Source organism: Peromyscus californicus, unplaced genomic scaffold, assembly GCF_007827085.1.
Source record: "Peromyscus californicus insignis strain IS unplaced genomic scaffold, ASM782708v3 Scaffold_19__1_contigs__length_69161282, whole genome shotgun sequence".
Taxonomy (NCBI): Eukaryota; Metazoa; Chordata; class Mammalia; order Rodentia; family Cricetidae; genus Peromyscus; species Peromyscus californicus.
Genome location: NW_026294491.1, coordinates 5,856,852 through 5,873,066, shown reverse-complemented (window position 1 = coordinate 5,873,066; position 16,215 = coordinate 5,856,852). Strand labels below are relative to the sequence as shown.

The window sequence follows — 16,215 nt, the reverse complement described above, 5'->3', positions numbered from 1 at the left end:
GTGCGCCACCACCACCTGGCTGGCTGTGAGATCTTAAGCAAAATGAGAATCGGCAGCATAGATGGCACAGGCCAGTTGTTGATGGTTACCTCTTTGCGATCAACAATACACCACACTGCCACATGGGAAGCCTCGGTGCTGTCCCTGGATGGAGCAGCCAGTCTGAGGAGACCAATCAGCTCCCACAGCCTCACAGGCAGCTTCGAACCCCAGGGGTGTTGCTAGGAGGCCAGGTAGGCTCAGGAGGGCCTTGCTAGAGTCAAGACTGTGTGAAAGAAATCTCTCACCAGTCAGCACCCCACCTCCAACCCTGAAGCCACCTTGGCAGGACAATACTTCTAAGCCAGCTGGTGTGTGGGCCCCTCCCTGGACCCAGACCCTGCTAAAGCCTGACTCACCTGCCGGGCCTCTTCAAACACTGCCCTCGGCCTGCCAGCCCTGAGAGAGAGGTCTCCAGTCTCCAACCCCTCGGGGTCATCACAACACTACCTCCTGAGCTCGCCAGTCTCAGCCCACCACCATCCTCTCCATGGTGTGGGCTTTCCTAGCCTCTCCCATCCTCCTCGGTGACCAGAGTGCTCTGGGTGTGGCCCAGAGGCCTGGCCACAGGCCAGCTGCTCTGAAACCCTGTGCTGTGTTGAAATGAGCCTCAGTCCACACCCCCACCCTCTAAAGCGCCCGCTTTAATGTTAAGGCAGATCTCCACCCGGAGCTGGCACTGAGAGGTAACCTGACCCCCTTGCCGCAGCCTCCAGCCTGTCTGACTATTGCGGCCCTCACCACAGCTGAGCCCCACTGGCCTGTAGAGGAAGAGTGGGTCCCTTCTGTGACTAGAGACACACTACCTGCCTGTCCGGGCGGTGCGCTGCCCTGCTTCCCGCTCTCAGTCTCTTCTGCCCTCTGAGGCTGCTGTCCTCTGTACAGCCTCCTTTCTGTAGCTGCCTCCCCCAGGACCCCCTCTGCCACTTCTAATCATTATCTGTGGTCCCTGCAGACCTCTCAAATGCCCCCTCCAGGAAGCCTTCTTCACCTCTGTAAGTCTGTGCTCATACACCACCCCTCCCCAGGGTGTGCCCGGAGCCCTTCCAAGACCATGAGGTCCTCAGAGGTGGGGCATTTGGTTCTGCATCCCCAGTAGCCTGGGGCACAGGAAAGCAGATTTCAGAACTGGGAAAGGTAGCCTATTGGAGCGGGCCAGTTCCTTATAGTGTCCCTAGGGGGTGCCGTGGCCCTGTGTGGAACCTGGCAGCCACTTGTGGCTAGAGAGGAGGTTCTGGGGAATCCCAGGAGACCTCAGAGCATACAGGGTGCTCACTCACTCTCCATTCAGATCTGACGCTCTCATGTAAGGAGCGAGCAGCGTTGGAGAGTAGGAATGTGACTACAGGTTAATTTAAAGCTAATGCAGAAGGCTTCAAAGAAATGTGTCAGACATGGTGGTGTGTGTCTGTGGTCCCACCTCTCAGGAAGCTGAGGCAGGAGAAATGTGAGTTCAAGGCCAGCCTGGGCTACATGGTGAGACCCTATCTCAAAAACAGAAAGCAAAATACAATGAAACACAGGTGATGTAAGGAAACCCACACTCCCAGCCCCGTTACATGCTCCCGCCCCTCTGCTAAAGGGAGACTCTGGAGCACGTTTGGTTCCAGTTGTTCAAACACTGCAGCGTTGGGACTGCAACTCTGCCTGGCCGTCTGGGCAGCCAGGAGCCGATGGTGGGATTGGAGAGGACTGCTCCGTGACCAGAGAGGCCCTTCAGGTGGTTCAACTTCTCAGACTCGCCCTCAGTCCCACCTGCGCATTATGCTAGCCCTCCCATGTGAACCTGTCATTCATTCTTGAAGACGACAGCCCTGTTGGTATGCACCGCTGGCCTGGAGACAGGTTTCTAATCCTGTGTCTACCCAGCTGGCTGTGTGACCGTAAGCAAATCACCCGGCATCTCTGTGCTCTGATTTCCTCTGTCTCCAGAAGTGGGTGTCAGTTCTTGTTAGACCAGACACACTACAGTTACAGACTTATCCAAGGCCCCCAAGGGAGTTTTGAGCCGTGCGGGGAAGGAGAACTGCATTCAAGAGAGGCCAATTGGTGATGATGTGTGTGGGGACTGCCTTGCCCTGTTGATGGGACACCAGAGAAAGCCCAGATTCCCCATGCTGAGCTCAGTGTGGCCATGCAGTATCTCTCACCAGGACAAGGTGGCCCTCCTCCCGGCCCCAGGGGTTCTCCAGCATTGGTAACCTCTGCAGCTGGGTCACGACTGAGGGCCAGCATCCTGACCTCCCGCTCTCTCCCCACGTGCTGACAACCATCTACAGACTTTACCAAATGTCAAGGGTGAAGGGTGTCACTGGCTGTCACTAGTGGAGAGCAGAGACGTCCCAAGTCATTACTGTGCAGGGCCCCGCCGCTGGAGGAGCAGATCGGGTTTGGAAGCTCCCTACTGTGGGTCGGGGTGGCAGCCCAGAGCCAGGCTCAGAGGCTCAGGGCATCCCCTGAGTGGAAGCCCCAAGGGGTACGGGGAAGGCAGAGCTGAGGCAAGAAAGGTGTGTGGGGTGAAAGCACGGCCCAGCGAGCACAGGCAGGCGTGGGCAGAGTTGTCTTGCATCACGCGGCTGCTTTGGGCGGGTTTGAGGGTATTGGCAGACAAAGCTAAATGAACTGTCCCACTGTGCTGAATCCTGGGACACAGGGTTAGCTACGACTCCCAGCTTCCAGCCTCCCACAAGGCCTGGCAAAGCCCTTCCCCACCTGCAGTCACACCCCGTACCCTGCTAGGCTGGTGCCCAAGCCACACCCAGGCCTGGTGGGAGCCCTGAACCTGCCCTGAATGCTTTCAAACAGTAGCTGCTTTTCTCTATAGGTGATAAACCCCAAAAAGAAAATGAAGAAAAAGAAATATGTGAATTCTGGCACGGTGAGTAACCCCGCCCACCCACCCATCACAGTGTGTGTTTGGGGAGGGGGGGGGGCATTGCCCTGAGCTGGGCTGCAGTGCAGGGGTCCGACCCAGGTGAGGGGGTAGCATCAGCCTGGGGGATCTCTGCAGGAAGGAAAAGGAACAGCCGGCATGCTTGTGGGGAATCCCCAGGCAGTGGGCGCTGTGAAAGGCTGATACTGACGATACTGGCGTCTGTCATTGAGGCTGCAGGCTGGGAAGTGACTCAGTCAAGGTCACACGGGCAGGAGTCAGGCGGGAGTGAGCCCCGCCTTTCATCTACGTGGGCAGCAGCCACTGACTCTGCCTAACTGTTACACCAGGGCCAGCGCTGGCCCTTGACTTGTGGAGGCGGCTCAGCTGGACATTCCCACGCTTATTCAGCAGACACGCACTGGGCACTCAACAGTGTTATGTGGACAAACGACACAGCCAGGAAATGGGCAGACCCAGGTCCCCGGTGCTTGTAATAGGGGTGACAGAAGGCTAATTAGTACGTGTGTGTGTGTGTGTGTGTGTACACACATCCATAAAGTGATTGCAGTAGATATGGGGGAAGTGATACCAAGTGGAGTAGATATTAAGACTATGGAGGAAAGCAACTCAGCCCTCAAGAATATAGCACATGCAAAGGTCCTGAGGCAGAGCCCCAGCACTGTCCTAGAGCAAGTGGGTAAGTTTGCTGTGCAAATATACTCCGGCGTCTTTGGTCCGGGCTCCGCCTTGACTGCAGGGATTCTCATGGTGGCTGTGAAGGATGGGGTACTGTTGTAGGTAGGCTGTTTCCAGTTGACTGAAAGCCACATGGGAGGAGGTTCAGTGGCTTCTCAGGTGCTTCACACACTGTTCCCCTGGGAGGGGCTCTCTGGGGTGGGGCTTCACACACTGTTCCCCTGGGTGGGGCTCTCTGGGGCCACCCACACAGACCTTCTGTCCCGTTCTTCAGGTTGAGGGACATCAGCTTGGTCACAGCTGGCCTAGCCAAGCTGAGGGGCTGGTAAAATAAGTCAGTTCTACACCAGTAGGGGCTCCTTGACTTCAGGGACCCCTCCTTTCAGAGACCTCACTCTCGCTTCTCTCCATGACCCCAAATTCTTTGTGACAGGCTGCCTAGATGGACAAAGCCATTGCCAAAGTCTCTGAGGGCCAGAAGGCCGGAGGCTTCAACTAGGAGAGGGATCCTGGGTGTCAGGCCCCTGCAGGGAAAAGACGAGCTGTTCAGAGGGTCTTGGGGCTGAAAGGGTGGAGGCTGAATTACACCCCAGAAAGAGAACAGAGACAGGTCTGGTAATGGAGAGGGGCCGAGAAGCATGGCGTCCATGCCAGTCAGGGACACAGGCACAGCTGGCTGACCTACATCAGGAAGACTCCCCAGCCCTGCACATGGCAGGCCAGGGCTCTGGGGTTTCCCAGGGCCCCCTTGGAGGATGGCTGGGCACTTAGCCTGGGCCCTGTGCTTCAGCGGTAGGGTTGGCATCACGGTTAAGTGAGATTCTAAAGCCCACCACACTCCGACACTCAGAAGGTGGAGGCAGGAGGATCAGAAGTTCAAGGTCATCCTGGGCTACATAGCCAGTTTGAGAGCAGCCTGGGCTACGTGAGACCCTGTGTCAGTATGAAAGTCACGGAGGTTCTGGATCCAGAGCGGAGGTACATGTCCTCACTGTGCCTCCTGGCAGCGCCCTTGGAACCTGTTTCCTTGGCTGTAGAACGTGGATAAGGGTCCTTGGTGGGCTTGCCACAGGCACAGTATGAAGTGACGTGGGTGAAGCCAGCCCCTAGTGAGGATGACCGCTCTCCACAGGCCACACAGTGTGGAGTCACTACCGGGGCTCTCCGCCGCCAACCACACCCCCTTTCTTTTCCAGGTCACACTGCTTTCCTTTGCAGTAGAGTCTGAGAGCACTTTCCTGGACTACATCAAAGGAGGGTGAGAGAAAAATGGGCCCCAGCCTCCCCAGCCCCGGGGCGCGGGAGAGGGCTCCACACCGCACAGCCGGAGCACATCCCGTGAGGCCCCAGCCGAGCCTGACACTGGGCTGTAAGCTGACTCTGCCCACGCTGAGGACCCCATTCTGAGCCCGGGGGGGCCTGCCTAGGTCATGTCAGATCTCTGAGCAGAGGTGGGACCTGATGGTGGTGGAGACTCCAGGCCAAAGAGAGCCAAGGTGTGGGAGGTAGAACGTGCTCTGGGCAGGGCATCAGGAGATGCAGGTTCTGGGTCCCTGTTTGCCTTGGGTTTTCTGAGTTACTCTGGTGAGTCATGTTCTCTCTGTGGGTAGCAGGGCCGTCCTCAGCCACAAGGGTTGTAATAGGTGAAAAGTTGAGGTCCCTTCCAGCACTGAGCTCCTGATGGGTGTGGGACAGGGACCTATAAGGAGAGTGAAATCAGGGGACAGTCCCAGGGCCAGCAGGTGCCCAACCCTAAGCTGAAAGAGCAGAAGGAATTATAGGGGTGACCTGCAGGCCAGCACAGCAGCACAGCCACTGACGGCTTACTAGACGTGGCCTGATTCCAAGGAGGGGCCTCCCTGGCACACGCCCTGCAGGCAGCTGCCAGGTCAGGGTGTGGGCAGCCGAGAGCCCACAGGTGCAGGCAAGGGATGACCGCACCTGCCTGAGAGGAGACAGACAGGGCAGCTACCCGGGGCGCGTCCCAGCCTGGCAGGCACCCGGCTGCCCTGTCTCCAGGGCAGAGAGAGACAGCTGTCCTGGGACATTCCTCACTTTCCCACGACACTGCTCCTTCATCTCTGGAACGTACAGCCTCAAGGTTACAAGCAAGCCCTCCTTCTGCCTACAGAGCACCAACACCCCCCTCCCTCCGAGCACCCAGAGGCCTCCTCTAGCCCTTGTCCGCATAGATCCACTCCCTGCCTTGGCAGCCTTCCCCGTCACAACTTCCTTTGCAGAGCTAGGGGGTGCAGCTCAGGGCTGCAGCACTTTCCTGGCATGCAAAATAAATAAATAAATAAATAAATAAATAGAAAAACAAACCAAAAAATCCCCAAACCGAAAGTTCCATTCAGCAGCCAGCCCTCGTATTCCACTGCACCTGGCAATTTTCAAACACGCTTCATTTTGTTCGCCCTCTCATTTGCATAGCGCTCCTAATTTACATAGAGGGTGGGGCGAAGACCTTATCTCCATTTTGCACCCACCTGCGAGGTGGCCTGGCTCCTTTTGTTCCTGGCTAATTAGTAATCCTCCTGTTGTCCCCCATGGGGCTAAATACAGATGGAAGCTGAGGCGGCAGGGGGCTGCAGAAGCAGGTCAGACCCCTGAAAGAACTCTCTGGAGGGTCTGAGCTAGACGGTTGACTCCAGGCTATGGAAGCACAGGGAGGTGTCCGTCTGGGGCAGAACCGGGAAGGAATAAGAATAAAGGTGTCTCTGCCTGTGTCACATGAGACCGAGGGGCAGGAGCAACTTGATGGCAGGGAATTGTCCCAAAATGCTTGCTTGCCTTTCTTTCTTCCTTCTTTTCCTTCCTTTTCTTCCTTCCTTCCTCCCTCTTCCCTTTCCTCTTCCCTCTCCTCTTCCCTCTTCCTTTCCTTCCCCTTCCCCTTCCCCTTCCCCTCCTTCCTTTTTGTTTTTTGAGGCAGGGTTTCACTGTGCAGCCCTGGCTGTCCTGGATCTCGCTCTGTAGCCCAGGCTGGCCTCGAACTCAACAGAGATCTGCCTGCCTCTGCCTCCCAAGTGCTGAGATTAAAGTCGTGCACCCCCATTGCTTTCTGGTTACTTCCTTCCCCCATGTTTTCAGGACTTTGAGGAATGGAAGAATAGTTAAGGAACAGAGCCAGCCTTTCCCCTCATCCTGTTTTTGGAAGAGAGAACCCAGAAGTGTTCCTTGGCTGTAGTCCAGCCAGGCAGAGCCATCCTCCCAAGGATGGCCCCTGAATTAGGGCTTTTGCTCTCCAGGTGTCTCCCTTCCCCTAACAAAGATGCTGTTATTCCACATGGAGAGGTGCCGTCAAACAGTCTACTGCTATAGTAAGGAATCCCCGGCCACAGGCTTCACACGAGTATCCGGCAGTGCTGAGTGCAGCAGTGATTCACACAGCCCTTCAGGGGCCCAGGCTCTTGCTCTCTTGTGACTCTTCTCTTAGAGACAAGTCTAGGGGATGCTCTGCCCCAAATCCTGGCTTGTCTCCTGCTGGCCATCTACTTGCCCTTTTCCAGGGGACAAAGATCTCACGTGCAGCTTGGCTGTGATCAGGTGGCAAGAGAGCTAGAACCTTCTCCTAAGTGCAGTTGAAATGGGGCCTGGCTCCTGTTACATCCTCTACAGCCCCAGGCAAGGTACCTTCTGACGGGTGTGACCCCAGGATTTTTGTTAAGCAGATTCTGAGGGCCCCACCTCAAACCAACTGAATTGCCACAGGGAGAGGGCCCTGGAATCCTCTCCCTCTGGTTCCCAGCCGTGTGGGAATCACCCAGGCACACATCTTCATCAGTTTTACTCTGTCCACATCTGGCCCGGATCCCACAGCAGCTGGCTGTGAAACCTCCAAGCTGACTTCACTATGAACAATTTCAACACATGCTGTAGCATTGAGAAGGGAACCTCAGGTGCCTCCCCAGACTCACTGACCTGCCCAGACAGCTGGAGTCTATTCTCCCCCTCACCTACTGTGATGAAGTGTATCTCAGCCCGCCTCCCTCCCCAGGTCCTATAGAAAGTAGCTCTAGAACACAAAGCTTTCTCTTCACAATACAACACAGGGGTTAAAGAGATGGCTCAGTGGTTAAGAGTACTTCCTGCCCTTGCAGAAGACAACACCCACATCAGGAGGCTCACAACAGCCTGTAACTCCAGCTCCAGGGGATCTGACACCCTCTTCTGGCCTCTTCCAGCACCTGCACTCAAGTGCACATTCACACACATAGTAAAAAAATGTTTAAACATATAGCCATACTATATGATCACAAAATAACCCACAATCCATAATAATAATAACTGAAAAATACAGTTCCTTAATACCGGGATGTAGGCAATTTTTTAATGTCCCCGGATGTCTTAAAACTTTTTTAAATTGGTTGATTCTGAAGTCCAGTCAAAATCCAAATACCGATTGATAGATTTCTCTTTTAATTGTTTTCATCTTGCGGGATCTAGAGGGGGGCCAGAAATTCCCAAGTTTGCAACTCTGATTCCTGTAGCAATCAGTTTTTCAAAGACTCTGGCTGTAACCCTGTGATGTCATTTAACATTTCCCCCACCACCCCCCTGGAATTTTCTGTAAGAACTTAGAGACTGTAAGGTTGTGGTGGCACATGCCTTTAATCCAAGCACTTGGAAGGCAAAGACAGGAGGATTTCTGTGAGTTCAAGACCAGCCTGGTCACATAGCAAGTTCTAAGCTATCCAGGGCTGCCTAGTAAAACTGCATCTCAAAACCTAGTAGAAAGCCGTGGAGCTCAGCCAGGTTCAGGGTTGGGTTTTTGGCCAGGAAGTGTGATGGGTGGTGTCGTGTTCTTCCTCCTAGAGATACTTAGTGTAGTGTTGGCTCCTTGTTTGCCGTCTTTTAACCAGCAATCTGACTCTGAATTTGAACCAGAAACCCAGGGAGCCCTGACCTCACCTACTCACTCACTTGGGCACGGGTTCAGAGAGGAAGGGACAAGTGACCCACAGAACCATGCATGCCCGCAGGACATAATCAGTCCCTGTGGGTTCTGGAATGCTCACCTCCAATGCTTGCAGTGGCCTGGCTCCCCGAGGGCATGGCTGTTGCAGCCGCTCCAACTTCCCAGAGCTTGCACACAAGCGGCTTCCCTGCAGCCACATAACTGACAAACATGGATGCCCAGTGGTTTTTCCCGCCTTGCCAAGCGCTGCCCACTACCCATCCTCCCCAGGTGACTCCAGGTCTTCTCTTCTTTAGGACGCAGATCAATTTCACCGTGGCCATTGACTTCACTGCCTCCAATGGTAAGTGGGGCAGGAGTGAGGGGGGGGGGTTGCGTATCTCTGGGCTGTAGTGGACAACTTGACTGTGAGCCGGGTCCCGCATACTTCCTCCTGTTCCTGGTGGGTGACACTGTTCCTAGTGAGATGTAAACAAAAATGTACTCCCCAGATAGGGAACCAATACCAGACCTGAGTACAGATATCACCAGAGTCCAAAGGGAGCTTGCTGGGCTCGCTTACAGGAGTGTGAGTGAGGGTCACTACAGGAACAGGGACGAATGAAAGCCAGTGCACTGTGGGTGACAATTCGGAGGAAACTGCCCACCAGAGAAGGGTTCTATGTCCACATCCAAAGTTAGAACAAAGAGGGCTGTGCACACCCTTGATCCCAGCACTCGGGAGGCAGAGGCAGGCGGATCTCTGAGTTTGAGGCCAGCCTGGTCTACAGAGCGAGATCCAGGACAGCCAGAATGACACAGTGAGACCCTGTCCCCCAAAATAAATAATTTGTTAATTTAACTAAATAGCCAAGAAGGCTGAGGCCTCCCCAGGTCAGATGACACTCTACCAGTGCATCTGTGCCGGTCAGGGAACACACCCCCAGCTGTTTCCCCGATCAGGAGCACCCCAGTCTACTGGGGACCAGGTGAATGCAGTATTCTAGATCTGCCTGGGGCTGGATGGCCAGGAGCCATCACAGTGCTTAAGTGCCCCCTGAAAAATAGCACAGAGCTTCTTGTGGGGTCAGGACCCCCGCCAAGGAGCTCTGAGCTCATTTTTGTGTCAGAAGACACTTAGGTCTCTCTCCCCCTGGTGTGTCAGAGTTCTTCTGTGGCGATAGGGCATGCGTACTGGGCTGTTAGAGCCGGGGGCAGGGTGTCCTAGTACTGATGCCCCCCCAAAAAAAAAGACAGTGTGGGAGATGGCCTCAGCTGTGCAAGGACTGGAGGCCTGGTCCCCAGGACACACATACGTGGCCCCTGTATGTGGTGGCCGTCTATAATCAGCCTGGTGACACTAGCCATATTAGCCAGCTCTGGGTTTGATTGGAAGATTTCATTGGAAGAATTAAGTGGAAGAGCAAGGGAGGAGGATTCTCAGATCAGCCTCGGGCTCTCCGTATGCAAGAGCCCACACATGCATGCACACCCACATACACACAGACATGCGTGCACACGGACGTGAAAATGGAGGGGAGACGGTTCTACCTAAACCGCCCATTTGGTCCTGACCATGACCCGAGGATGGGGCAGAGGTATCTGTAGTAAGGAGACTAAGGCTGCAGGGTGGAGATCGTACAGCGAGGAAGAGGTATAGACAATGGTAGTGCCTTGCAGGGCGGTCAGTAATACGTGGATCCGTGAAATCAACGCTTGAGGTGGCGGGCGATGGGGGCATCATCACGGCAGGGGCAGGGAAGGGGAGCTCGGGGTTCGCGGGCACTGCTGGAAGAAGGCTCCACTGGGCCAGTGGCCGCGGAAGAAAGACAAGGAGGGAAGCCTTGTGGATGTTGAGGAGAGAAACACACCGCCAGGGCCGTGCAGGGAAGTGTGAAGAGGCTGGGGCTGGGAGGGGGACTGGAGGCCAGACCCAAGGGGATCCTGGGGCATGGTGGGCTCTGGGGTGACCTGGGTGAGATGAGGGTTCAGGGTACTTCAAGCAGATCTGGCCTTGGAGTGGGGGTCGGGCAGGCCACTGTGTAGTGTAAGGTAAGGGCAGGGGCAGGGGCAGTGGGGGCCACGAGGAGGCTGCTGCTGTCCTGTACACCAGATGGTGGTGGCTTTGAGGAAGAAGTGGCGTTCTGGATCTGTTCCAAGGGTTTGGCAGTCACACTTTGCTGACCGCTGGACCGGGATGGAATGGAGGGGATGATAGAGCGAGGGCTCAAGGGCAAACCGTGGGACTCGTGGACACACCCTGTCCAGTTGGGCAGATGTCCCCCCCCGTCCTGTGTTGCAGGGAACCCCTCACAGTCCACGTCCCTGCACTACATGAGTCCCTACCAGCTGAACGCCTACGCTCTGGCACTGACTGCCGTAGGAGAGATCATCCAGCACTACGACAGCGACAAGATGTTCCCTGCCCTGGGCTTCGGGGCCAAGCTGCCCCCTGACGGCAGGGTGTCACATGAGTTCCCACTGGTAGGAGGTGCCAGGCTGCGAACAAGCAGTAGGGGGTGGGGGACAGGGGGAGTTTCTAATTCTTGGCCTTGGCCTAAATACTTGCAGAGTAAACTCCATAGGCATGGCCACCTACTTGGGTTGGGGTCTGAGCTAAAGGCAACTCTGCCCTCCCTCTGCCTCCCCCTTCCTCCTCCTGCCTCCCCCTGCCTCCCTGGGCCTCCCTCTGCCTGCCTCCCCCTGCCTCCCCGGGCCCAGCCCTGCCTCTGCCTCCCCCTGCCTCCCCCTGCCTCCCCGGGCCCAGTCCTGCCTCTGCCTCCCCCTGCCTCCCCGGGCCCAGCCCTGCCACTGCCACCTTCCCGCTCACTTGACGCTCCGCTGCCTTCTCCTTGTCCCAGAACGGCAACCAGGAGAACCCCTCGTGCTGTGGCATCGACGGCATCCTGGAGGCCTACCACAGCAGCCTGCGCACCGTGCAGCTCTACGGTCCCACTAACTTTGCCCCTGTAGTCACCCACGTGGCCAGGTGAGCCTGGGGCGGCTGGCCCCCAGGGAGCATTACCGGAGGGCGACGGAGGGTCTCATGCCACCCCCTCACCTTTCAGCAAGGGGCCCAGAGGATTTCCTTCCACCCCTTACCAGAGTGTGTGGGAGCCTTGTTCAGGGGGCCTGGGCCAGAGGCTCCGGGACACACCACTTTGTGTGCCTACCCCCACCCCACCTCCCCACAGGAATGCCGCAACTGTGCAGGATGGTTCCCAGTATTCTGTTCTGCTCATCATCACCGATGGCGTCATCTCCGACATGGCACAGACCAAGGAGGCCATCGTCAACGTGAGTGGAAGATAGATGGGCTCTCGCTCTCTCTCTCTCGCTCTCTCTCTCTCTCTCTCATGCGCATGCATGCACAGTTTTGGGGGACTGAAGCATTTTGTCCCACCCCTAGGAGAACCTGCTGGGGGTGCCTCCTTTAAAGAAACACCGGGGGGCGGGTTCTCTCCCTGCCCCCACAATGTTTCCCTAAAGGGGACCCCTGCTCCCTTTTGAATCCCTCATCTAGTTGCTGGCTGGAGTCTGGCAGGACTTGGAGAGGGTGCTAGACAGGGCTTTGGGAGACAAATGAGGCACTGGGTCTATGAGAGGTCAGACCTCTGAACCACACAGACGGCCCTGTTCCCTCAGCCTCCCACCCGAGGCCTCAGCTTGCCTGTCATGTAGAGGAGGTAGGGGGTCCCAGAATGAGGAAAGCTTCCCCCACCAACCCTGACCCATGGTTTCCCTATAGAAGGGGCCCCAGCCACAGCTGCCCTGGTCCCTCATGGTGGAGCCCCAGTTCCAGAGAGGAGACGGCTCACAGAGGCAGGCAGACCCAGCTCCCCCAAAACGCCTCTTCTCTTGATCTCCATGTTCTCTCCCTATCCTGTCCTTTTTCTTAGGGTTCCTTGGGGTCCCCTGCCCTTCACTACCCATTTCTTCCCCATGTCCTGCCCGCCCTTCATTTGGCTCGCCTTCCTGTCCCTACCTGTCCCTCACTAGGACTCTCCCCCCTCCCCTCTCTTCTCCCAGGCTGCCAAACTCCCCATGTCCATCATCATTGTTGGCGTGGGCCAGGCCGAGTTCGACGGTGAGTCCAGTGTCCCCTTCCCAGCTGTCTCTTCCCACAGAATCCCATGGCATCCTGTCCCCACCAGCGAGAGCTCGTGTCTGGGTGGGCTTGTGTGCCCCGAGAGGGTGTGTCAGAACCCACGCATGCCTCAGCCTCATCCCTGGGGCTGTGCCGCTCCTCCGGGCAAGGAGCCTGGACAAGGGGAACAGGGCCCTAGCTGCGTGTTGGTCTCGGTCTCCACGCGTTTCCTCGTCTCTAGTGTCAGCGCAAGAGCCCTGGACTGGCCTGGGACTGGAGGTCAAGTCCTGCGGACTCTGTCACATACGCACCCCCCTTGTCCCCACAGCCATGGTGGAGCTGGACGGTGATGACGTGCGGATCTCCTCCCGGGGGAAGCTGGCTGAACGGGACATTGTGCAGGTGAAACAGACCCTGCTGGTCAGACCAGCCTCAGAGCTCCTTTGCCGACTCCCCAAGGGTAGACCGTCTTCTCATGAGGCCGTGCCCCGCCCCGCTCTGCCCTGTATGAAGCTCCCTTCTAACCTGAAAGATGCCCCCACAGAATCCAAAGCCCTGCAAAAGGGCTCCATGCTCCTGCACTGTGTCATCTGTGCTACATGGCCTTCCAGCAGCATGGAGGCCCCACGAAGATGGAGGCAGTGTCTTTAATGTTTAGGAGGAGGAGGAGGAGGAGGGCAGGAAGGAGACAGAGGGAGAGAACACTGAGAGGAAGGTGGGTTAGGTGTGGGTTTAGAGAAGGGGTCCTAAGAGACCGAGAGGGTTCCTCTGGAAAGGGGTGGAAAGAGGAAAGGAAGCTAGGAGGCGGGATTCAGTCAAGCTTTCCCAGCATCCTTTGAGCCTGTCTGCTCATTGCTAGTCTCAGGTGAAGGGATTGGGTCAGTGTTAGGCCCTATCATGGAGCAGGGATGAGTGACCCAGCATAGAGTCTTGGGTGAAACTCACGAAGTGGAGGTTGGATGCGGTGGGTCCTCTGGGAGGGGACCCGGCTGCCCCATCCTGACCCCACTTTCCTGCCTCTCAGTTTGTGCCCTTCCGGGACTACGTGGACCGCACCGGCAACCACGTGTTGAGCATGGCCCGCCTGGCCCGGGATGTGCTGGCTGAGATCCCCGACCAGCTGGTGTCCTACATGAAGGCACAGGGCATCCGCCCACGCCCGCCACCCGCCGCACCTGCTCAGTCGCCAGCACAGTCCCCAGCCCACTCACCTCCTGGGTCCCCTCTGCACACGAATATCTGAAGCTTGCGGGACCAGGGGCCTGGAGGCTGAGGCCCCTACTCTCGTGGTCGCCTTCCCAGACTCTTCTTGGAGGGCTGGCAGGAGATGGGGTGTCCATGGCCTCACCCCCACCTCCTGGCCTCAACTCCCCCGCCCAAATCCAGGGAGCTGGGGGTGGTGTAGAAGCTTACAAGGGGTACACAAGATTCTGGGGTTGAGTAGATTCCCCTAGCCTATGTTGGATAACCCCAAGACTCCCCTATTCTTGCAGTCCCGCTGGCCTCTTCCAGCTCCTCTCCCCTCCTGACCTAGTGTCTAGTGTTCCAGTCCCATGAGATCCCCTGTCCTGTTTCCAGGGAACCCCAGGCTGGTGGGCTACCAGGGATGGGTGTGACCGACCCTCTTAGGGACACCCTATGTAAGCAGAGCCTGTGGGCTATCACGGACTGTGATGGGGGCCTGTTAGCACAGAGTCCCTTCACAATCCTCAAAGGCTCAGTGGTATGCTAGAATGTTCTAGATGCAGGTTTGCAGCCTCCTTAGAGCTGCCGCAGGTAGCTTGTGGCATCAAGATGTCTCTTGCCCACCTCGGAGGCCATCACCTGCCGGGCACAGGGCCAGCCCCTGCACTTCCACTCACCTCCTCTCTGCCCTTCAGTGGCTCTAGGAGCAGAGACGGGAGCCCTGGGCACCAGCCTGTCCCAACCCACATCCAGCAGGAACCCACCCAGCACAGCCTCTGCTCTCCGGGCCTCAGTACCCACACCTCTGTGACGACAGGATTGGTCAGGTGGTCCAGCGTTTCCTGAGCCATCCTGAGGGTCCAGTTCCATTCCACACCCAGCCTCCCCATCCCCTCCTCATGCCCGCCGTCCACACCCAGGCCGTCTCGACTCTGGGGTGACCCCATTGCATCCTGTCACCCCACACCCCCCAGCCCTTCAGTCGTCAGAGCTCCTGCCCCTGCCATGGGAGGGTGGCAAGGAGCTTTCACCTGAAGTTACCCCACTGGCCACCATCTTTTGTCCACTGGGGCAGGTCTTGCATGTGTCCCTTATGCCCGCATGGGGTCCCCGCCTGCCATCTCCCATCCCATCCGCCTATGTCATGCATGGTGATGGTGGTGTTTCTGTCTGGTCCTGTGCCTGTCTGAGACCGTCTCTGTGGAACTTGCCTTAAACGGAAGTAAACCGGTTCTTTTAGTAGACCCCCATGTCCCTGCTCCTTAGAAAACAGCTCCGCCACTCGCCCAGCATCTCTGCTGCCGCCTTGGTTCTTTGGTTCAGCCATGCCTCTGTCAGACTCTGTGAGAGGCATGGGGGTGTGTGGCAGAGGATGAAGCCTGCCCCCCTCCCCCAAACATCACGGAAGACAGGAAAGACAGCGAGCGTGCAGACGCTCAGGTCTGTAGCCCGGCTTCAGACAGTGGGAAGAGTCAGGAGCCATGGGAGAGAACGAGAGAATGGACACCTGTGGCCAGATGTTTTAGATGAGACAGAGCCCCGGGAAATGAATCGGGGAGCCATGCTGATGCCTGGGTGAAGAGGGCTCTGGAGGTGGGGTAAGGGCAGAGTCCCCGAGCTGGAGGTGGGATAAGGGCCGAGTCCCCAAGCTGGTGGTGGGATAAGGGCAGAGTCCCCGAGCTGGAGGTGGGGTAAGGGCAGAGTCCCTGAGGTAGGAGCCTGGTGTGTTTGAGAGGGACAAGGAGGCTGCTGTGATGGAGCTAAGTTAAGAGAGAGCAGGAGCTGACATCAGGGAGGGGCCGGGATGCACAGGGCCCTGTGGTTCATGGCAAGGCCTGACATTTGCTCTGGAGAGATGTAGCCACCAAGGAAGTGAGAGACAGCACGTGACCCGAGTCTCTCCAATGTGGATCACTATCACATTCAACTGCTCACTTCCTCTCTCAACGATATCTACTGAGCGTCCAGTCCAGGCCTGCGCAGGGGTCAGAGGCATTGGCTCACTCCTAGGGTCACCCTCTGGGCTAAATCAGCCAACCACAGGGCAGCAGTGCCAGCCAGCAGGAAGGGCCGGGAGCTGTGCCACTAAAGGGCACTCTGGCCCCTCCAGGATGACCCCCCCAGGTATGTGCCCAGCAGAGTGACAGGTAGGGTCCACGAGTGCACTGATGGTGTGAAGCACATAGTATCTTTCTTGGTCCCTCCTCACAGGTCAGGGCCATCACCACCCTGGATCATGGGGACAAGGACTGTACACACACACACTGCGCATGCTGTCCAGCCAGCCCTCTGGGCAGCCATTCTGAGCCTGTACTCCAGAGGAATTCAGTGCTCATTACCCTCCAGTTTGGGGCTGTTTACCTCTGACGGACGACTTCATGGTAAATTACAGCTGACTCACAGTCGTCCCTATAATCAGATGCCCTGCGCCTCCCC

General features: G+C 57.0%; 1 protein-coding gene across 4 annotated transcripts in view; it reads left to right on the top strand.

The window, feature by feature from the left end:
- Window positions 1–15,023, top strand: part of Cpne5 (copine 5) — an 83,040-nt gene extending 68,017 nt beyond the window's left edge. For all 4 annotated transcript variants that reach the window (XM_052744455.1, XM_052744456.1, XM_052744458.1 and 1 more), the window contains 9 exons: window positions 2,864–2,917; window positions 4,807–4,868; window positions 8,825–8,871; window positions 10,810–10,991; window positions 11,369–11,496; window positions 11,702–11,804; window positions 12,537–12,594; window positions 12,923–12,996; window positions 13,619–15,023. In XM_052744455.1, the coding sequence (XP_052600415.1) occupies window positions 2,864–2,917; window positions 4,807–4,868; window positions 8,825–8,871; window positions 10,810–10,991; window positions 11,369–11,496; window positions 11,702–11,804; window positions 12,537–12,594; window positions 12,923–12,996; window positions 13,619–13,837 (927 nt within the window). In that variant the 3' untranslated portion in view covers window positions 13,838–15,023. The remainder of the gene's footprint in view (window positions 1–2,863; window positions 2,918–4,806; window positions 4,869–8,824; window positions 8,872–10,809; window positions 10,992–11,368; window positions 11,497–11,701; window positions 11,805–12,536; window positions 12,595–12,922; window positions 12,997–13,618) is intronic.
- The last annotated feature ends 1,192 nt before the right edge of the window (window positions 15,024–16,215 follow it).